Source organism: Pinus tabuliformis, chromosome 5_2 (assembly GCF_031772625.1).
Source record: "Pinus tabuliformis cultivar Carrire ecotype Pingquan chromosome 5_2, CPIR1, whole genome shotgun sequence".
NCBI lineage: Eukaryota > Viridiplantae > Streptophyta > Pinopsida > Pinales > Pinaceae > Pinus > Pinus tabuliformis.
The window spans coordinates 444,554,968-444,578,862 of record NC_142306.1 but is presented as its reverse complement, the minus strand read 5'-3'; the positions used below and the strand labels follow the sequence as shown (position 1 = coordinate 444,578,862).

General features: G+C 39.7%; 1 protein-coding gene across 1 annotated transcript in view; it reads right to left on the bottom strand.

The window, feature by feature from the left end:
- Positions 1 to 3,345: 3,345 nt before the first annotated feature.
- The window catches only part of LOC149159577 (uncharacterized), a 238,248-nt gene continuing 217,698 nt past the window's right edge, over positions 3,346 to 23,895 (bottom strand). Inside the window, exon 7 of the mRNA XM_089436515.1 lies at positions 3,346 to 3,657. Coding sequence (XP_089292641.1) covers positions 3,577 to 3,657 — 81 coding nt within the window. The 3' untranslated portion in view covers positions 3,346 to 3,576. The remainder of the gene's footprint in view (positions 3,658 to 23,895) is intronic.

Genomic DNA, 23,895 nt, shown 5'->3' with positions numbered 1-23,895 from the left:
CTTTCCTACTTGGCACTCAATCATGCAACTTCGTACCTCTCTCTCTCCTTGATGGCACTCGTACCTCTCTCTCTCACTTAATGCATTCATTGCACTCCTCTTAGACTCTCTTATGCGCATTAAAGTCTCATCATAAAATATTCCTCTTACACATTCTTCAATGCATATGTTACATTCTCTCCTTCAACGCATGCGTACTCCTCTTTATGGCATGAGTTACAAAGCATGCATACCCCTCCTTTATGGCATGAGTTACAAAGCATTTGTACCTCCTCTCCCTAAATTGGAATATGTAACTCCCCCTCAAGGCATGCGAGTTACTCCTCCTTTATGACTCAAACTCCTTGCTCCTATATATATGTGTCTCATATCCTCTCTACTTGTGCATTGTGAAAGGAGAATTCGAACTTGTGGAAGAGAGAGTTGGAGAGATTAGAGAAGAAGCGAGAGAGAGAGAGAGAGAGAGACTTGGAGAGTAAGAATAGAACTCGGTGAGCCAAAGTGATTCAATGTTTGCATTAGTTGCTGCTACCAAATTTGTTCTTGCTACAACTATTTCAAACTTGGGTGAACTTACTCATTCTCTCGATATCTCATTGTATTATGTTTCTCCGCTGAACAATTGATTTCTAGTAGAAGAAGAATCTGGTTAAATTTTCCCCTTGTGGGTTTTGCCCTGGTCATTGTACCTAAATTCTCTGTGTCTCATTGTGTTCTTGGCTTACTTCTTTTGATTTATATGGTTAATGTTCTATCTACAATTGCTTAACTGATATTGCAGCTGGAAGAAGTTTCATTGTTTAAGTAATTGTTCAGCGTAGCACATCAAGTTTCAACAGATGCCCCAGAGTTTGTACCTCGGGCAATTTAACTTGCCTAGTGTGCAGATCCAAGAAGTAACAAGGATGACAAAAGTGTAGGCACAAGGAGATTTAGAGATAATAGATTGGCTTCATACACACTAGTCATATTCTACAAAATCTGATTTTATTCACAACTTTGCAAAGAGCAAATGTGTAGTCTTATTAGGGACTACCACCTTGTGCTAGAGGAAAGTTGGCCTTGTGATAGTGGCTAAAACTTCCAAGAGATGTTGTTGAAAATTGGCAACTAAGGGATGAATTTCCTTGAATAACATCTCATTTATGACTATTCTAGAATCTAGAGTGACTTTCTAAAAATATAAATCCATTTATATCATTTCGAGCATGACTTTCCAAATATAGTAAATCATCTTGCTTCAATTGGTAATCAAGTATATGATGGAACGTCACTTAACTTATCCTTAATCAATCTTAATTGCTCAATTTATATTTAATCATCAATATTATTATTATCCATATGATACTATAATATTATTATCTAAATGGAAATGCATGTCACCTTTCCTACTTGGCACTCAATCATGCAACTCCGTATCTCTCTCTCCTTGATGGCACTTGTACCTCTCTCTCTCACTTAATGGATTCATTGCACTCCTCTTAGACTCTCTTATGCACATTAATGTCTCATCATAAAATATTCCTCTTACACATTCTTCAATGCATATGTTACACTCTCTCTTTCAACACATGCGTACTCCTCTTTATGGCATGAATTACAAGGCATGCATACCCCTCCTTTATGGCATGAGTTACAAAGCATTTGTACCTCCTCCCCCTCAAGGCAATGTGAGTTACTCCTCCTTTATGACTCGAACTCCTTGCTCCTCCTATATATATGTGTCTCATATCCTCTCCACTTGTGCATTGTGAAAGGAGAACTCGAACTTGTGGAAGAGAGAGTTGGAGAGATTAGAGAAGTGAGAGAGAGAGAGAGAGAGAGAGAGAGAAACTTGGAGAGTAAGAGTAAAACTCAGTGAGCCAAAGTGATTCAGTGTTTGCATCAGTTGCTGCTACCAAAGTTGTTCTTGCTACAACTATTTCAGACTTGAGTGAACTTACTCATTTTCTTGATATCTCATTGTACTCTGTTTCTCCACTGAGCAATTGATTTCTAGTAGAAGAAGAATCTGGTTAAATTTTCCCCTTGTGGGTTTTGCCCTGGTCATTGTACCTAAATTCTTTGTGTTTCATTGTGTTCTTGGCTGTCTTCTTTTGATCCATATGGTTTATGTTCTATCTACAATTGCTTAATTGATATTGCAGCTGGAAGAAGTTTCATTGTTTAAGTAATTGTTTCAGCATAGCACATCAAGTTTTAACAGATGCCCCAGAGTTCGTACCTCGGACAATTTAACTTGCCTTGTGTGCAGATCCAAGAAGTAACAGGGATGACAAAAGTGTAGGCACAAGGAGATTCAGAGATAATAAATTGGCTTCATGCACACTAGTCATATTCAATTGGGTGGAAGTCTGAGGGCCAAAGAACATGGATCGTGAACATTTCTCCTGGTACGATAGACTTGAAGTCTTAGCACATAACGTAGATACCCAACAAGGTGCCTGACAGAATTGCTAACCAAACCCTCTATTACAAAATTGACAACTTGAGAATCTTCAAGTTGGGTAGAATTAAGGACTGGGCCTAGTAGGACAAAAAGCTTTTATATCACATATAAAATAGAGGCATTGTATCTACCTAAGAAAAGATGGCCATGGGGGTCATCCATTGTAGTTTTAATTTGTATAATAAGGGGTTTCTTCACTATGGGATGTGGACCCTCAATCCCCACAATCAAATCCTTAATGTCTGAGTGTGAGAAGCTGAAGGAATATTTCATATGGAACGGTACATGTTTCTTTCTTGGTCTCTAGTAAACATATATTTTAACGTGCTACATTTTTATATAAGTGATTCAGATTAATCAGTAAGCAGCACTGTGAATCAAAATCAAAACATGGAGAAGATAAAAGTTTTGCTTTATAAGATTGACAATAATACATCTGAATATACACAAACAATGAATAGGTTGAAAGTCAAATTTCAAGCCTTAATGAACTAGCATAATACAAATATCAAGCTTTGTCAATGCATCTTTAAGCAAGACCACCTATTAATTTCACAACCCAATTAGCTATATCTTGACTTCTCAACAAGCTTCAGTGCACATAATGTGTGGTCTAGTTTCAGTGATGGAACAAATTTAAACATAAAGGTTTAACACCCTTATTTTCACAATCTGTATATTCTTCTCACACACGGCACTCATGCATTAGTATGTCTTTCATATGGTTTGAGGGCTAAATTTAGAAATTCATATTTAAGCCTTACTAGCATGTCCCAACCTCAAACCCTTATCAATGTTCAGTGTGAAGCCATATTTCTCTGCATTCTTAAATTTAACTTAATTAAGCAGACACGTGCAAATTGGTTTTGCAACTTGTTCACTCTGTAGAAGCACCATTCAGCAAATAGCAAATATCCAACATTTTAATCATGAAAGAAAATATAGAGTTTAAAAGAATCTTTTGGCGATGTGCACATTGGTTCTGCAACTTGTTCACTCTGTAGAAGCATCATTCAGCAAACAGCAAATATACAACATTTTAAACATGAAAGAAAATATAGAATTCAAAATCTTTTGGCCATGGGAAATCCCAATAACGTACAAATTAAGAGGGCCATACATTATCATCAATGTAATTTTTCAAGTAATTCATCTGCTTTTTCCAACCATGCTTTCCAGGCATCTAGATTAAATAGAACAAAGTGCACCTGCAATGATATATGAATAATCAGTATGTACCGTTATACATGCACATACCAAAAAAAGAGGCCTGAAATATTCAGATTGCAGTGTAAGAAAGATTAGAGAATGCTCATGTTAGTTTCATGAAAAAAGTTTCCATTGCAGGAAGAAGGGAGCAAAGTACATAATACATAGAAGTTATTCATCAAGTATTTTCCTAGTTTTGAAATAAGTCATCCATCTTGATCTTAACAATGAAAATTAAACTAAGATATGATGGCTGCAGGTTATGTGGTTGGCTTCTGAGGAGTTGAGGGTACAACTGTCCCTCAGTAGGCCACTAATCTGTAGCTCCTACAAGTCTAGACAGACATTTTGGCAAAGGTCGACCTTTGGGAAGTTGCGTCTGTAACCGTCTTGCTACCCCTCATGTGAGCAGGGGTACATATGAACACTTTTCAGTATTTATCACCGCCATTGTAAGCCCAAGGTCACAAGTAAAAAGTGATGTAAGAAACATGTGAGGCCATATATTAGTATCCTAGACTTGTGTCTTTTGGGTTTGTATTTTGTTGTCTTGGTCAGACCATGGGTGGTCCCTTGAAGTTTCATTTTGGGTTACTCTTGTCCTATACAAGATTGGAGGGCCTCAAGTGAACTCCCTTGAGGGATCATGTTTTTATGAGAGCCTACATTTGTAGGGCTGATCACCCACCCTTGCTCTCAATGGCTAAGATATAATCTTAACCATTGGATCTTAGATCAGGTATCTCTTCATTATGAGAGGACAAAAAGGAAACTCAAGGAGGAATTTGGCACCATTTTGCATGCTTTCTTCATTAGATTTGGAGAAGAGGAGAAAAAGAGGCTGTGAGAGCTAATACAGCAGAAGGGAAAATTACAACAGGAGGACAGCAAAGTACAACAGCTACAGGCACGAATTCCAAGGCAGGCTGAGCACGAGTTTTGAGGAGATCAGTGCCAAAAATTGAGGGGCCCGTCAGACATTTATTGCAGGTTGTCAGGGCATGATTTTCTGAGCAGCATGGGCCAAAAATCTAAGGGCTGTCAGAGATTAATTGCTGACAAGAGCAGTCTTTTCGAGGGTGTCGGGCTCAGGTTTCAAGGAGACTGATAACACACAAATCAAGACTGTCAGAGCTGTCAGAAACATCACATAAATCAAGGAGTTGGACACACAATTCTGAGCAATGTCAGGTAGCTTGAATTTCTAGGAACTGACAGAGCATTTAATGGGCACGAATTTCTGAGCATGGAGGGCATAGAAATTGAGGTTGTCAATCAAGGAATTCAAGGAGTTGCTACAGAAAATTCTCCAAGAAAATTTTGGGCATGAATTTCAAGGGAGCTAGGTTGAATTAATTGTTGTTATTAACTACTGAAAATTTTTCTGGTAGAAATAAATCTCTCTCTCACTGGTTTTCCCTTTGGGTTTTTTCCAGGGACATTTGACCCAAATTCCTTGTATCAAAATTGTATTTTTCTCAGCAAAACTGAAGAGTAGAGTAGGCTCATGTTTTTCTTGTTTGAAAAATATTTATGTTTATGACAGAAGCATAAAACATGTGGGTTGGGCATTAAACTTGATGTGAGTTCACAAAACCTCAAACTGGGTTGGGTCTAGACACCAATTTTCTACATGGTATCAGAGCCAAGTGGACAGATCTGAGATTTTGTGTTGGGTTGTTGAGGTCAATGGCTACAAGTTTGAGGGTTGAGGACAGGCTGAATGGGAATGATAATTTTAGCCCATGGAAGGAGAAGTTTGTATTGGTGCTTCATGAGTTTAAGCTATGGGAGATTGTCAAGAATTGAATAGTACCTTCCACTGATCCAATATTATTAGTTGATTTTAACAAGAGGAATGTTAAGGCCAAGAGACTCCTTGGAGATGCTATCAAATACCACTAATGAGAACAAGAAAATGGTGTTGCAAGAAAAACTAAGGAAAATCACGATGACCAAAACTGACATAGTTTCCTCATACCTCACCGAGATCACTCAAGTGAGAGATGAGTTGGCAGTGGTTGATTTTAACAAGAGGAATGTTAAGGCCAAGAGACTCCTTCTAGATGCTATCAAATACCACTAACGAGAACAAAAAATTGGTGTTGCGGCAAGATGAGGAGAATCTTGCTCTTGCGACAAAGGACAAGAAGTCCAAGAAGGGTGCCACAAGTGGTACCAATAAAAAGGGTAAACAAAAGGAGAAGGATAAGGACATGAGCAAAGTGAGATGCTTTGCTTGTCAAAAGATAGGACACTATGCTATTATGTGTCCTAATAAGAAGAAGAAGGGTGTTGCAGTGTCCACTGAAGTGGATGAGTTTTCCACCAAGTTCTACAATGAGTTTTTCTTGGTGGTTAGTCTTGCCACAAGTGTTACTTCCTCCAACATATGGTACCTCCAACATATGGTACATAGATAGTGGAGCTTCACGCCATATGACAAGTGTTAGGAAGCATTTTACAGGTTTTACTGAGAGGGATTTAGATCTGGAGGTGGTGTTTGGTGATGAATCATGTTTGTTGATTTCGGGTAGCATCGGATGTGCTCTAGCCACGAAAATTGGTGGAGAGGCTAAAGCACATGAGATCTCCAAGACCCGGAAATGGTTTGGGCAGATTCTAACCGGTTTGAGAGATATTAAAATAATTAATATTTTTAATGGAGTTCCTAAGTCTAAACTTAGGGAAAATAAAATATTAATGTGAATTAATATAAAATGGAGTTAGAATGGTCCAAAAGTCATGGATCAAGCCAGATCTAATCTTAGTTGTTGATTAGGGACTTAATCTCGGCCATTGAATTGTCAATGAGAAAAGTATAAGAGGAGGCTTGAGGGTCACTTGGAGAACACATCGAGTTGATCAAGAATTCGATTTTCTGGGGCAGGGCTTGCTGAGGAAATCGAAGGAGTGATCAGAGTTGCAGCTCAGGGGCAGTGAATGCAGTAGTAGAGAGGCAGAGATAGTACCGGGAACATCAGCGCAGAAGCCAAGAGAGTGTTGATGCAAAGCCAGCTAGAGGCCACGCAGAAGCAGCTAGAGGCCACGCAAAGGCAACCAGGAGCTGCACAGAGCCTGAGGAGGGCCAGCATGGGAAACGCAGAGGCTCTAGAGGCTGATGCAGAGTCCAGAGAGGCTGACGTTGGGCAGACGTTGGGCTAGAGAGGCTAACACAGACCCTAGAGGTTGACGCTAGGAGATTTCGTGGGGCAAATTGGGGCTGATATCTATCTCCGACTAAGAGGTACTACTGTCGAGGTCATTCTTGGTTGGGTGAGCCATTTCTGGCACCCAGATTGTATTCTGAAACTGCTTAATAATAAAACCCTCAAATAGTTGCACCGGTTTTCCCGCATTGGGTTTTTCCGAGGACATTAGTCCAAAAATAACGGTGTCACTTGTGTGCTTGTTTTTCCTTCAATTGATGATTTGTATGCGTTGAGACTGTACTTGTATTTATTTCAGTATTTACATGGTAAATAACTTGTTAACTAATAGAACAAGTAGGAAGAAATAAATCAAAAAGTACAGGAAGGATTTCTAACAATTAGACTTAGAAATTCCAACATGGTATCGGAGCCAAGTTGCAGATCACAAGATAACTGAGGGCATCAGCCGAGCAGAGCAGCAGCAGCAGAAACAGTTGTCCCGAGTGACAGAAGTTGTTCCTAGCGGAAAAGAAGCAAGGAAGGGGTGACGCAGTGCCTGTGTCATCAATTCGAGCCGGGAAGAGGATCAGCACAGTGGCAAAGAGGAGCAGGCTTGACCTACGTAGTGCCCAGTCACCTTTCTCAGTCAGGAAGGATTGACGCCCGTGGCCAGGAGGTGCGGATTTTGCTGGTGCCGGGATTGCACCCTAAAGGCTCTAACCTTCAGTTTGTTGGGGCATAGGAGGTTGTGGGTAAATTGCAGAGTGAAGCTAGTGGGGTACTGTAGTCAGAACAGTACCTAACAGGGCAAGACCAAGGAGGAGGGAGTTGCTGCCGAGGATTTCTAGCCAAGAAATCTGGATCAGTGGTGCAACTGCACTAACGATCGAAGTGGGGGCATCTCGACAATGGCAGAGGGGTTTCCAGGAGGGAAATCGAGGCTCAGAGGGAATCACACCGAGAACTTCCAGGAGGGAAGTAGAGAGACTCGAAAGAGTCAAAAGAGGAGCAACGAAATGGCAATGAATGGGGTAAGAGATCAAGACAAACTAGACGAAGCCTCAAACTTCGTAGTCTGGAAGGCCAGGATCTTGTCAGTTTTAGACAGGGATCGTCTCAAGCACTTCGCCTTGAACACGATAGCAATCCCAGTTGACCCGATTAAGAACGAAAAGTACAAGGAGGCAATGGCGAGGGCCAAGAGCATCATCCTTGACGAGGTCAAGGACCATGTAATACCACATATTACCGAAAAGGACACGGCAAATGCAATGTGGGAGGCCCTAACGAAATTGAATCAACAAACTTCCATGCAAAGGAAGATGCTACTAGACAATCAGCTACAGTCATACTAGATGCAAAAGGGAGAACGGATAGACACTTTCTTTGGTTGATTGAAGGAGATCCGAGATCAGTTAACTTCCATAGGGACCATGCCAGATGAGGAGATGTTGGTGAGGACCGCATTGAACGCAGTCTCAGAGGATTGGGAGGTATTTATCTAGAGCATACGGGGTAGGTTGACCCTTCCAGATTGGAAGGAACTATGGGTGGCTCTTCGTCAAGAAGAGATCAGAAGGCTAACCAAGGCGGGAAGTAGTGGCAAGGGGGTCAGAATCAAGGAGGAAGAGGAGGATGTTGCCCTAGCATCTTAGGGAAAGCAAGAGAAATGGAAGAAGAAAGACCTCTCCAAGGTCAAATGCTTCCACTGTGGGGAACTAGGTCACTATGCGAGTCAATGTTCGAGGAAGAAGAGCAAGGGAGAGGCTTCTGAGACCAAGACTGCGCCAGCAAGGGTGGAGAAGAAGTGGAGACAGATGATGATTGTGCCGTGAGTGCTCATGCGCCACTTGAGAGGAAGTGGGGACACATCGAGCTGTAGTCAGACGAACTACAGGCGATGAGGGGTAGGATCCTCGAGGTACCCAACCTTTGGGATTATTTCTTGCTACGAGAGCCCCAAAGAGGAGTAGCAAGACTGACGGATGTCGGTAGAGATGGATGCAGATGGAGAGACAGAGGGAGCTACAATGCAGGAGTCCTAGGACAGCGTGAGGCAGCAGTACGAGATGCATAGAGTTCTTGCAGCAGCGCAGAGGTCAGAGAGGGAGCACTCGTCAGTGACAGAGGAAGCTTCAGCATCAGGAGTGTTTCTAGCCTGACGGAGATGTCAGGGTTGGGAGATCAGTTACTTACTTCTCAGTAACTAAGTTGCAGTGCAGCAGTTAATAGTGGCAGTGCTATGGGTAGCACGATGCAACATGATGAGAGGGGTTGCAGTGCAGATGCAGCAGTGGCAGTGGCAGGGCCATGGGCAGCAACACAGATGTAGAGGGAGCTACTGTACAGATGCAGCAGTGGCAGTGGCAGGGCCATGGGTAGCAGTACATGATGTAGCAGTGCAAAGGATGTTGGGCAGCAGGCCTAGCATCAGCACAGGGACCGATGTCGAATGATCAAGGTGATGCTCAGTGAGGAGTATTACTAGAGCACAGTCCTTGCTAAGAGGGAGTGTTGATTTGGGGTAGCATCGAATGTGCTCTAGCCACGAAAATTGGTGGAGAGGCTAAAGCACATGAGATCTCCAAGACCCAGAAATGGTTTGGGCAGATTCTAACCGATTTGGGAGATATTAAAATAATTGATATTTTTAATGGAGTTCCTAAGCCTAAACTTAGGGAAAATAAAATATTAATGTGAATTAATATAAAACTGAGTTAGAATGGTCCAAAATTCATGGATCAAGCCAGATCTAATATTAGTCGTTGATTAGGGACTTAATCTCGGCCGTTGAATTGTCAATGAGAAAAGTATAAGAGGAGGCTTGAGGGTCACTTGGAGAACACACCGAGTTGATCAAGAATTCGATTTTCTGGGGCAGGGCTTGCTGAGGAAATCGAAGGACTGATCAGAGTTGCAGCTGAGGGGTAGTGAATGCAATAGCAGAGAGGTAGAGATAGTACCGGGAGCATCAGCGCAGAAGTTGGGAGAGGGTTGACGTAGATCTAGCTAGAGGCCACGCAGAAGTAGCCAGAGGCCACGCAAAGGCAACCAGGATAGCGTGGGAGATGCAGAGGCTATAGAGGCTGACGCAAAGCCCAGAGAAGCTAATGCTGGGCCAGAGAGGCTGACGTAGACCCTAGAGGTTGACGCTGGGAGATTTTGTGGGCCAGATTAGGGTTGATATCTGTCTTTGACTGAGAGGTACTACTACCGACGACATTCTCTATTCGGTGAGCCATTTCTGGCACCCAGATTGTATTATGAAACTGCTTAATAATAAAACCCTCAGATAGCTGCACTGATTTTCCCGCATTGGGTTTTTCCGAGGACATTAGTCCAAAGATAACGGTGTCACTTGTGTGCTTGTTTTTCCTTCAGTTGATGATCTGTATGCATTGAGACTGTACTTGTATTTATTTTCAGTATTTACATCGTAAATAACTTGTTAATTAACAGAACAAGTAGGAAGAAATAAATCAGAAAGTACAGGAAGGATTTCTAACAGTTAGACTTAGAAATTCCAACACTATTGACCACACTTTGTCAATAGTCCAAGAAGCGGAGTACAAAGCAATGGACAAATTTTTTTAAGGATCATTATCATCATTCAGCTTCCAATTTCATCATTATAAGCCTAAATTCTGCAAGTTTATTGTAAATGATTCTAGTATGACTATTAAGCCATGTAACAACACCTAGGTAAGCCTATGATTTTTGTCAAAGGATTTCAACCTAGGGAATTTTTTAACCTCCACGAATTATGTGTTTGTAAATACAGATAATCAACAAAGTTTTTCTCCCAGGTATAACCCCAAAGCTAGGGTGGAATTTGTTGACAAAGTCTTAGGTGAGTCCTAGTGTTTATCGAGTCTATGTATTTTTCATACTAGATCATATTTTGTCACAAAATTGGGTAATGTCTTGAGGATCTATGTCTAAATGTGTATTTCCCCTTCTAAGGGTTGAATTAAATTGTAATATCTTGTAAAAATATTTTAGTGCATGGTTACTCATAGTTAGACACCATGGTTAAAATATTTGAGGGTGGAAAAAATAATTAATCCCCTCTAGTCATTTATGCCTATTCTAGTGAAGGAATGTACCCATTCCTATAAAAGGAATGTAACCAAGCTTCCTCTTCATCAAGGACTTGACCAAGCTCCCTCTTGACCAGGGACTTGCTTCTAGCAGCTCTTTAGGTGGAGATCACAGGACAACCAATTGCTTGAAGAGCTCCTCCTTTCGATATCATGAACTCCTTTTTCTTTATTCAAGAGTCTTCATCCTTTTGGGACTTCTTCGTAAGGCACCAACCATCCATCACCTTCATTCATGAATCATGTCAGTCATGTCATCCTTTCTTTCATTGTAAAGTGATCCATTAGTCCATATTTGGCCTTTCCTTCATACCTCGCTACCTTCTTCACATCATGTTTCCTTCAGGATCTTTCATCCTACCACATGAGTGTCAGTTGTAGATGACATCTACAGCTCTTCCTTTGGTAGCCCTACATTAGCCCATCCAGATATTGTTCAAAAATAGAAAATGAACATTAAATCAAAAATACCTTTGTGATGGTCTTTCATAATGACATCTCCTAGTTTGCATCAACATCCTGCATATATATATTGACACATCTCCAAAACATATACAATGTCAAGAGTCTCTTTCTTTTTTAGACTTTATCAAGATCTTCATACCTTTCCCATGGAGATATCATAGTCAAATCTTCTAGTCCTTCGATGTTGGTTGCCTTCTCCATAGTTGCATTTTTTCATGGTCTCTTCCTTTCTTTATTCACACATTTCCTCCCAAGAACTTCCAATCATAGTTCCTTCAACTTTGTCAACCACCTCATATTTCATATGAGGACATATTATGTTGATTTCACATGAAGAGATCCTTTCACATGAAGAGATCCTTTCACATGAATAGATCCTTTTTTTTTATCATGCTCTTGAGGTATAGCACGTATTCATGATATCTGCAACCATATGACATGACTCTATTTTATCAAGTACAAGCATACATGCCTCATCTCTTTCTTTTGGTTGTCTAGATTTCCTTCGATAACTTCCTTGATTGAAATAACTTCAATCCCTTGACCTGCTTCACTTCTTTTGACATCATACCGTCATCCCATGAATCCCATACAAGTTAGAATTCCTGGCGAGACACTTACTTCTTCTAGAAGGTGAACATTCCAACAAAGGATCTTGAACATTCTCATCCTGCAAATGCTCCTTTTGAATGATGTATAATGAGCTCTATACTAGATGACTTTCTTTTTTGCATAAGTACTACTTATGCTTCGAATGAGGTTACCAAGAGCTACATCCTTCTATAGGTGATAGCCATAGACTTCTATTTCAGCTATCTTTCATGCTTCTTTATGATGATGTCACGAGCTCTTGCTTTCAATGGTATGCTTCTATGATGCCATCTCCTAACATGATGCATCCTATCACGCTTCTAATGATTCCTACCATGACAGTTATAGTTTACAACATAAAACTTGAAACAGAAACTTCAAAAGAACTAGGTGAGGAAGACTATCTCAATCATAATAGATATCTTTTACTTCCTCCTTGGATTTCTTCTTTTCAACTTCTTCAGTGATGTGGGCTTCTTCTCTTCCTCTTTTGTTGTTTTCCTCCTTGAGATTTGGACAATCTCTCTTGTAGTGCCCATATTCATGACAATCATAGCATTGAACCTTCGACATGTTCTTCTTTTTCTAAGGACCAAGCTTCCCAAACTTCCCTTTTCTTCTAGCCATGGCAACAAATGCTTGAGCTTGCTTGCTTGATCCTACATCAATTTTTGCCTTTAGCCTGGTTTCTTCAATTTTGCACAATGACCATAGTTCATTGAATGGAGTAGCTTCCATATTCCCATAGATGCTTGATGTGAAGTTGCCTTATTCCCCTGGTAGTGCATTGAGCACTATGGTAGTCATTTCCTTGTCAAACATTATTTCTCCCAACTCTTGGAGTTGGCCTCTTATTTCTGACACCCTCATAAAGTATGAGGCTATTCCTTCTTCTTTTGATATCTTCATCCTCTAGAGCTTGAGTTGTTGAAGAATCTAGGGCAAGCACAGTTAGGTTGATTCTTCTTATACATGATAACAATTTGTGAAGTGTTGATGCATTTTTATCTTAGCTCGATGTTACTTCATTATTAACATATGTGAGTTAGCTTCATCAAACTGCTACCAAAACAAAAAGAGACAAGAACACAAGTGATTGCCTTTCTGCCAGGGCCAAAACCTCTCCCTCTTGGAGAGGAAAACCCATGCGTAAATTCTTCTTATAGAGATTCCATTGACGAATACCAAGACCAAGACCCTTGACACAATCTGCCTCTCCAAGACCAAGACATCAATCCTCTTTCTAAACATTGTTGAGATCATCATCATCACTATTGCTTACACTGATGTCATCATAGTTGCACTACTACTGCACTTTTAACTGAGATCATCTTTGTTGCTTTCTTCACCAGGACCATAGTTGTTATGTCTTCATTGAATCACCATTGCTACAACATGGAGGCCTTCACAACAGTATCACTGATATCAGTTGCTAATGCATCTCTTGCTGCACTGAGATCATTGAGACAATGAGATCACTGATATACAAAATCATGATCTACAGCTACTGTGATTATGGTTATATCAGGATCAAGACTGTGATCCTTGTCACTGCTCCTTGTAGCATGTCAAGTTTGCATCATAATAAATGCAAGAGCTACTATATGCCGAGGATCTCTGTTATTATGGAAACTCCTTCCATAATTACAGAGATAATATAGATCTTCTTCATACAACCCTAACCAATGCAATACACCATGTTGAGGTTGCTACAGGTATATCATAGTGAAGACAATAGTAGATCACACGTTGCCATATCTGCTCTATCCATCCGAGGGCATCATCTTTATCACAGGTATGTCGAGAGGAGGCTGATCTAGGTTCTGCTGCTACTTAGGAGGCAGTTGAACCCTAGATCTATCCCATAGAAAAAAGCGGCTTCCTTTTCTTTATGACTGTGGCTCCATGCCTGGACTGCAGCTTCACTTTTCTTTATGACTGCGGTTACCTCACAAGAAGGTGGTTCCTCTTCCTCTATGCGAGATTTCAAAACCATCTGAATTTTTGTTCATGTATTTTTCGTTGTCCCTTCATGGGTATATATAGTGGTGAGCATTTCATATATGTGTTGGCGTGATTCCAGAACCGACGTGACTCTTCTTTCAAGCCGACATTAAATATATTTATTTATTTAATTTACTTTTGAGCCGACATGAAGATCCTTAGATGTTTTGCTTCTAGACTTCGATAGGCTTGTTTTTGAGGCATTGATCTTGGTCTTGGAGAGCTGCTACACTAGTTGGAGACTTGTATACATTTACATGGACTCATGACATTATTCTCTGACATAGAAATAAATCCTAAAGACATCAAGAAGAAGTCTTTTACCTAGAGCCACTTCTTGCTCATGAAACCCATGTAGCAAGATTACAAAAAAAAATTATTTCCTTTTATTACATTAAATGCAAAGATCATGTCATCATGAAGACCGAACCTACTTACACTTTCTTCAACACCCCCTCATAACTAGGGAGGTATTCATAATGGTTCTTGGTCATTCTCAATCTGAAGAATTTCTCATAAGAAGAATCGGATTTGCAATCCATCTGTTATAGCATCATTTCAACCAACATTGTTTCCACTTAGCAAGGCCTTGACTAACAGCTCTATCTCTCACTTAGATGAGAGCCCACAATGTTGGCAAGACCAATGACTAATAGACACATATCATCATTGTCTCTCTTAGGGTCATACCGACTTGGGTGTTCTCCGAGTATGCCCTGCAAGGACTATTCTCATCTTGGGTTCCCAGCCCTCAAGAATATCGGTCCTGTTGCCCACTCTTACCTTGGATGCCCTACCACATCCTCAAAGAGTGTCAGATGCCAGATGATTACACAATCCTTCATTCTTTCTTCCACACTGAAGACAAGAATGTCGTGTCTAACTCTCCCTCTTAACCAGGGACGAGTTCCAAGTTTCTCTTTTCTCAGAAACTTGCTCAAGTTCCTTTGCTCATAGGAACTTCCCAGAGCTCCCTCTTACCCAGGGACTCTATCATCAGTGCTTTATAGGGTCTTCTAGTTAACTGACGATCCAAGACTTCGATGTCATCAATTTCTTCACATGTAGGGTTCAGCCATCCATCACTTTCCTTCATCATGTCATTCCTTTGTTCCAGGAAAGTATCCTCCTTAGCTTTACATCTAGGGCTTCCTTATAAGCTCATCTGTCTTCACTTTTTTCAACAGTTTGCTCTGGATCACAAGGTACATAGTTGTGACATCCTTCACAACTCTCCTTTCCTTGATCCTACACACATACTCAGATTTTTCCAAGAGGTCAGACACCAAAAACAAATCACATATTACCTTTTGGTGATGGCCTTCCTCCAATGACATCTTGTAGGCATCAATCATCCTACATTCATGTTGACACATCTCCCGATGATATCTATTGTTAAGGGTCCTCATCTTTTCAGACTTCCATCAGAGTCTTCACATCATTCCGGGCGATTTCCTGGTCAAGTCTTCCTAATCCTCTAGATGTTGATTGCCTTCATCATAGTTGCATGCTTTACGATCTCTTTCATCCTCATGTCTTTCATTCCCAGGAGCTCTCAGAGTTCTTCAATTGTAGTCAACTACCTCATACTTCAAATGAGGACATATAATGTTGATTTCATCTAGTTTGACTTATGTCTTTCTGCATCCTTTCAGAGTACGAGATCCTTTCCCTATTGATCATGCCTGATCCATTTTACCTGCAACCATGTATCATGACATTTCGATTTCAAATACAAATACAAATACAAGCATACATACCTCATTTTCCCTTTAGGCTACTTTCAACAGCTTTCTTGATTAAACGGGTCTTCAATCCCTTGATCTGCTTCATCATGTCATGAGTTCTTCATCTCATGATTTCCATAAGTTGGAATTCCTAATGAAGTACTTGTTGCCTTCCCAAACTAGGGGATTCTCCGTTGAGGTTTCCATCATATATTCTTCAAGATCTAGTATATCCCCATTTGGCAAATGTTCCCTTTGACCTGGATGACTTCTTCTTTTCCTTTAATGTCCAAAGAGATTCCCAAGAGCTATGTTCTTCCTATATGAGCTCTTGATTCCATGATGCCATGATGCATCTTCTTACCATGGTCATATCTGCAAGGACTTCTGATAGGACCCATTTGAGAGGGATGCCATTTCATTTATACTGGGGATCTATTACTCCCTCTTTCCTATAGCTTCCTCTATCCTTCAGATGATATGAACCCTTTTTCATAATCTTTTCATAGTGTTGTTCTGTTTTGTTAACCTTTCCTTTGCACATAGTTGAGTCCTTTCAACTTACCTTTCTCTATCTGGCATAGAGATCACAAACTGTTGATTGAGGTGACCTTCTTGTACATGGACAATTGTCACCTTGCTTATCAATGATGATTATCTATTCATCATTTTCCCAGATCTCTCAATTGAGATCTCATGAAGATATTTCTTCATTCTTTGGCACCTTCTGCACTGCATTTCAGAGAGTATGTCCTCTAGCATTTCATGTATCCTTCTTATGTCTCCTTTCTTACTTTATAGAACCTTAAGAGTTCTCATGACTTCAAAGGAGACCTTGATGTACTGACTTCTCTAAGGATAATGACAATCCTTCTTATTCCATGCAAGACCCTTGATGACCCATCAATATATAGGTCTTCTTGCAATCATGAAGTCATAAAACCAAATTTGATTATAAAATAAAAAAGGTACTTACTTGATTGTGAAGATGAAATCTTCACCTTGATCAAGTTGGCAGAAGTTGGAGTAGACATGCAAATTGCCTCCTTTGCCTTCGAGCTATCTTGATTATGTATTTGGGCTACATAAGGAATCTATGCAGCATTGTCTTGTGATTGCTTGCCATGATATAGAGACCCATCAAATAGTGTTATCAACAAACACCTTCATTCTTCATCGAGTACTGTCTATCCAAATCATGTTGTAGTTGATCTGATTCTATTCCTTTGTGAAATGATTGAACTCACTATGGCATGACCTAGATCAAAATTGAGGGAGTCATTAAAGAGGTTTCCATGAATCTTAAGATCTGACTACTTCATCTTTGACTGTCATCCTTCAGAACCCTTGCTATTGTAGACTGTGGTTGGAGGTTGCCTCTTAGATATAGGCCTTATAGATCCTAGTCCCTTCAACTAATTTTGAGGCCTTGTAGAAAACTTGACTTCTAAATGTCTCTTCTCTGCCCCTTTTTTGACTGTTGAACCTTTTGCTCTGATACCATGTTGAAGAATCTAGGGCAAGCACAGTTAGGTTGATTCTTCTTATACATGATAACAATTTGTGAAGTGTTGATGCATTTTTATCTTAGCTTGATGTTACTTCATTATTAACATATGTGAGTTAGCTTCATCAAACTGCTATCAAAACAAAAAGAGACAAGAACACAAGTGATTGGCTTTTTGCTAGGGCCAAAACCTCTCCCTCTTGGAGAGGAAAACCCATGCGTAAATTCTTCTTATAGAGATTCCATTGACGAATACCAAGACCATGACCCTTGACACAATCTGCCTCTCCAAGACCAAGACATCAATCCTCTTTCTAGCCATTGCTGAGATCATCATCATCATTGTTGCTTACACTGATGTCATCATAGTTGCACTACTGCTGCACTTTTAACTGAGATCATCTTTGTTGCTTTCTTCACCAGGACCATAGTTGTTGTGTCTTCATTGAATCACCATTGCTGCAACATGGAGGCCTTCACAACAGTATTACTGAGATCGGTTGCTAATGCATCTCTTGTTGCACTGAGATCATTGAGACAATGAGATCACTGATATACAAAATCATGATCTACAACTACTGTGATTATGGTTATATCAGGATCAAGACTGTGATCCTAGTCACTGCTCCTTGTAGCACGTCAAGTTTTCATCATAATAAATCTGAGAGCTACTGTATGCCGAGGATCTCTGTTATTATGGAAACTCCTTCCATGGTTCTACCGAGATAATATAGATCTTCTTCATACAACCCTAACCATTGCAATACATCATGTTGAGGCTGCTACAGGTATATCATAGTGAAGACAGTAGTAGATCACACGCTGCCTTATCTGCTCTATCCATCCGAGGGCATCATCTTTATCACAGGTATGCCGAGAGGAGGTTGATCTAGGTTCTGTTGCTCCTTATACCCATCCGAGGAGGCAGCTGAACCCTAGATCTATCCCACAGAAAAATGCGGCTTCCTTTTCTTTATGACTGCGGCTTCACTTTTCTTTATGATTATGGCTCCTACTGCGGCTACCTCACTAGACTACGGTTCCTCTTCCTCTATGCGAGATTTCAGAACCATCCGAATTTTTGTTCATGTATTTTTCATTGACCCTTCATGGGTATATATAGTGGTAATCATTTCATATATGAGCTGACGTGATCCCGTGAACCAACGTGACTATTGTTTCAAGCCGACATTAAATATATTTATATATTTAATTTACTTTTGAGCCGACATGAAGATCCTTAGATGTTTTTCTTGTAGACTTCGATAGGCTTTCTTTTGAGGCTTTGATCTTGGTCTTGGAGGGCTGCTACACTAGTTGAAAACTTGTATACATTTACGCGGACTCATGACATGATTCTTTGACATAGAAATAAATCCTAAAGACATCAAGAAGAAGTCTTTTACCTAGAGACACTTCTTGCTCATGAAACCCATGTAGCAAGATTACAAAAAAATAAAATTATTTCCTTTTATTACATTAAATACAAAGATCATGTTATCATGAAGACCGAACCTAGTTACACTTTCTTCAACATGAGCTTCTTCTTTCGGCGATTCGACAATTAAACCCTTAACATGACCAATGACTTCATTTTCTATGAGGATCAAATCTATCATCTTCTTCCATGCAAGAAAGTTTGACGACCCAACCAATTTGTTGCTCTCCTTGCAATATGAAATCATTTTGACATATTCAAATATAGATATAAAAATACTTACTTGTCAAGTGAAGATACTCCTAGATGATGAAATCTTCAACTTGATGTCTTCTTGATTTTGATGATGATGTAGATAATAGAAGATGTCTTATTGGTGAAGATGTTTTTCTTCAAAAGTGATCATTGCCTCAAAGGGAGATCACATTGATTCTTTGATGATGATAACACTTTTTCTTGTTTTTCTTACTTCAAGTCAACGCTAGTCAAACTTGTTTCACAACCTCAAATTTTCAGCCTTTCTTCAGAATTTCGGCTTGCTATAGGAGGTCTGCAATTTCAGCCTTTTCTACAAAAACCCTAGGTCACATGTGTGGCTGGAATATGGATAGATTTGCCTCCTTTTGACTTCGCTTGACCTTGACTCCTCTTGATAATTCGACTTAGTCCTTCTATGACCCAAACTTTGGCTCCTTTGAGTGACTGCAATTTTCAGCTTTCATTGTTGCAAATGATGCCCTAACCTTCGCATGTGTGGAGGAGAATTAGCCCAAAACAGATCAGAAAATGCTTTGCTCTTCTTTATTCTTCCTTTGTTGGGTATTAGATTCCTTTCTCTTCCTTGATCGAACTCTTCTTGATGATTGATGCTCTTGATGTTTCCAAGATGATTTCTTCATACTTCGGCCCTTGAGTATCCTTCTTTGTGTTGCCCTTCCTTGATGTAGTCACCTTAGCTCTAATACCATGTTGAGAAATCTAGGGCAGCTAGATTAGGTGATTTCTCTTACTTTGATAACTACTTGTGATGTATTTTTACTTTACTTGATTAACTTCTTCTTTCCTTTATTATTATTAGTGTTCTCTATCATCAAACAGCTACCAAATCATAAAGAACAATGAGACAATAGGACACAAGATATAGGTGATCATCCAGGGTCAAAACCTCTCCAACTAAGAGGAAAACCCACCAGAACCCTTTTCTTCTTATAGAACTTCAATGGATGAATTCCAAGACCTATGACCCTGTTGAAGCCTCAAAATTTGCTGCAACAACATGGGGGAAAACCACCCGGTCGAGGACTTGAATACCATCCCTTTTCCATTTGGATTAGTGGCTCCGACTGGATATAATGGGATCAGTTTCCCAATAAAAATGTGATAGGATGGATAGGGTGGTCGATTACCAAAAACTAAGTAATAGATGGGGTGGTTTTCAACTAAAACATATATATATATATATATATATATATATATATATATATATATAACCTATCTATATATTACCTGGGAATTTACTTATACTTGTGTGATCTACAATGATGATCTTTAGTACATGATAATGAAGATTAACCAAATACTAACAGAAATGAAAAAGCCTTTGAAATAATTATTTTGATTAAATAGTTAATCAAAATAATTTATAAACATATATCGCATCAAATATCATTTAAACATGTTCTCATCAATGCATTAAAAATAACAGTCCTAGTATGTTCAAAAGTGAATGGATACAACACTGTATGAAAAAGATACATATGATAAACAATATAATAAAATGGTTGTTAATTCATGAACAAATAAATACACAAAGATAGAAGTACGCAATGCATATCAATCTACTCATAAAGTAAGTAGCTTCAGTCCTGTCTTTCTTATTAAGATGATTTGCAAAAGTACAAAAGAGTAAGCTTTTGTAAACCTTCTCCACAAAATTTCAGGACTTTGATCCAAGGATTCTACCAAGACAAACTTTAAAGTACAAAAGTGCAATCTTATAAACAGTTTCTTTATAAAATTTCGGACCCTTTCTTAAAAGACATGAAAGGGTTGATATAATAAAATTAAAGTACAAAAATAGGCATTGCATGAAGTTCTGTGGAGGTTTAAACAACTCTCCTTAAAATAAGTGACAGAATTACATAAAACAAAATTATTGAAATGACTAGTTCCAATATGCAACGCTATCTACTCTTTCATTTGTTGTCTGAGCTTGTATATATCCATCATCAGCTTGAGTTCAGGAGGTTGTTTCATCCTTGTGCACATCTGGCCAGTATACACTGCATCTGAAAGGGAAGGCAGCATGTGCATGGCTGAGTCAGCTAGGCAGCGTAGTACTAGCCACTGACTGTGTGGCTTTACCAGATACCTCCAATACACTTCCTAGTTTAGTTTTGTAAGCTGTTTAATTGCTTCTTCTTTTGTTGTGGAAGTTTCTTGCCATTTTGCTTCTAGGGCTCTGATATTGGGGAGACTCCCAGGTGGGCATTCCTGTATCAGATTGGCATTATGTAAATTGTCATTGATGGTCTCAATGATGTTGCTTGCAACATCAGTTGCTCTTGCAACTGCCCTTTCAATGAAGAGGATATCTTTGTGAGATTCTTCTATCCTAAGGAGATCTGCAGCCCTTCCTTCTGGAGTATCTTGCCATGTAATATATCCTGAAATCTTCTCATCAATCTCGTTGAAGGCGATCCTTAGTTCGAATGCTCGATTCATCAGTGAATCGATTTCATTGCACATTGGATTGATAACCAGTAGCCTCTAAAAAAACGTTGCCTGTTGCATTGACAACAAGGAATTGAGTTCTAGTGCCTCTTTTACAAAATCCTCAATTTTAGGATTATCTTTCAGTTGTTCCACAGAAAATTGTAGTTGTTGTATTTGAGCATCTTTAGCACTTGTCTCTACTTGATACTGGAGCTTTAACTGATCAAAGCTCTGTTGTAGTTGTGCCATCTGTGCTTTCATTTGATGGTCTACATTCTGCTTTTCTTCGGCCAACTGTTGCTCTAATTGTTGTATCCTTTCATCTTTCTCTCTTATTAGTTGTTTGACTTCCACTGCCTTATCAATAGTAGCAAATGCATAAGCACCTGCAAAATTTTCCGAAGGATCCATGGGGGTATCCTTCCAAACAGCATCCATTGGCTCATTGTCAGGAATTATCGTCGAGGACTATTCTATTTTCCTTTTCTTCCTCTGTTATTTTACCACAACCCGATGTATTGGACTATAAAAGACATCAAGAGGAGGAATTCCCTCTACACTGAGACCAATTTCTGTTGAGGGGAAGGCCAGGATGATTTCAATCTCTTTTGTGGCAACACCTTTGTCAAAATCCTTGTCGGTGAGCGAGCTCTGTTCATTATTTTGGGTTGCGTTGAGTGTTGTTTTTGTTTCAACACTTTACTCCCCTTGTTGTCCTTTGAGTTGTCAATCGAACTGCTGCCATTCCTCATCTAGTTGATTTTTCAAGGGAGTTTCATTTGTATTCACTTTGGTGGAAACATCTTCCACTTCTTTTTCTGTCGAAGCCTTTTCAGATTCCTTCTTAGTGTCCTTTTTAGGACTCTTTTTTGGGCTCTTCTCTAGATTTTTCTGTGAATCATGCTCTGAGTCATGTTGTGAACCTTGTTCTGAACTTTGGGCCGATCTCTGCTCTGAAGTCTGTTCAGAAACCTATTCTGATTTCTCTTTTGAATTATGCTCAGAATCGTGTTCTAAGACCTTTTCTGAATCATGCTCATAATCGTGTTCTGAGACCTTTTCCGAGCTTTGGCTTGAGCTCTGTTCCTTTTGAGCATTTGGCTTAGGTATTTCTAACAGATCCAAAAGGAACCTTTAGTAACCTTTTCCTCCTAACTGGTGAAAACGGGCCAAATCTGGTGGACTGAATCTCAAGAGTAGCTAGATGTTGGACTTGTGAAAACAGCTCGGTTGACTCAAATAAATCATCTTCCTCATGGCTGAATTGCCTTATTTTAACTGAAGCAATGAAGTTTTATGTGACCTTATTGGGGTCATATTGTCTACCAAGAATGGTGGCGAGCTTTAAACATAAAATGTGTTTGATTTCAAGCGCAGCATGCTTGAAATCGTGCAATGCATAGACACCACATTGGAGGGGAAAAGAAGGCCAAAGAGATTTTTTGGATTCTTTTAAGGTTTTGGTTATCCCATCCCCTACAGTTTGGTAAGCAATCTCCCTGGCAAGAAGCTTACCACGCCATACCAAGGGACGACATGAGGGGGTGCTATGCTTCCAAAGACCCAAACATAAGTAAACAATTCTTCTCCAAACCACCTACCAAATGGTAAAATATCAATTTTGGCCTCATCAGATAACCTTGGGGCCTTTTTGTCAAAAACAACTTGGTGGATGGGTAGCATAATCGCCTAGTAGATTTTGTAGAAATGGGTTTGGTAATTAGATTCCCATAGAATTTTGTGATATATGTGAATGGGGGTAGGGCCTTGAATAGTCCATTTCCACTCCGTAGTTGGGAAACTAGTGGTGAAACAGACTGCACCCATAATGTAGGAACTCATAAAAAACGGTGGGACTGTTCTAGTGGTGACAAATAGTTTTTGCCTATATTCCCAAATTTGCAAGGCAAGGTTGTTAGACAATATGGTACCCCAATCCATTATAAAAGAGTTTACTGCTGCATCTATTAGGGGAACCCACTCAACAGAAAACTTGGTTGTATCGGCATGCCCAAATAATCTACACATCATAGTTGCGACATAAGAGTAGGGAGCAGCGAGAGATGCTATAGGATACATACACGATTTCTCTTGTTTGAACTTGTTTGAATTGGACCTCCATTGCCGAATTGGGTCTAATGGTTCCTCATTCTCCTTCACGAAATGCTCGAGGAAGGCTTTATCATATACCTTCTATGGGTCTGGTATATGATACATTCTCTTCAAGTCTTCTGCTGTGAAGGAACCAATAACCTCTTGTCTTGAAGTCTAGAATGCACAGTCCGAAATGTTAATGTTGTCTATTATCCATTTTACCATATCAATGTATGGTAAAATCTTCGGTCTAGCAGCAATTCTGTGCAGGAAAGAACTTGTAGCTTCAAAGTAAGAAGCTTCAAAAGAAGTGGTAGCATCTGTTGTTGCTTTGCTTTGAATTATTCTTGGACCCTCATTTTCCAGCAGATTGTACATAGTTTCCCATGAGGAAGTCCCACTATCAATAGTGCATGTTGTATCTGAGAATAATGGAGGCATTTC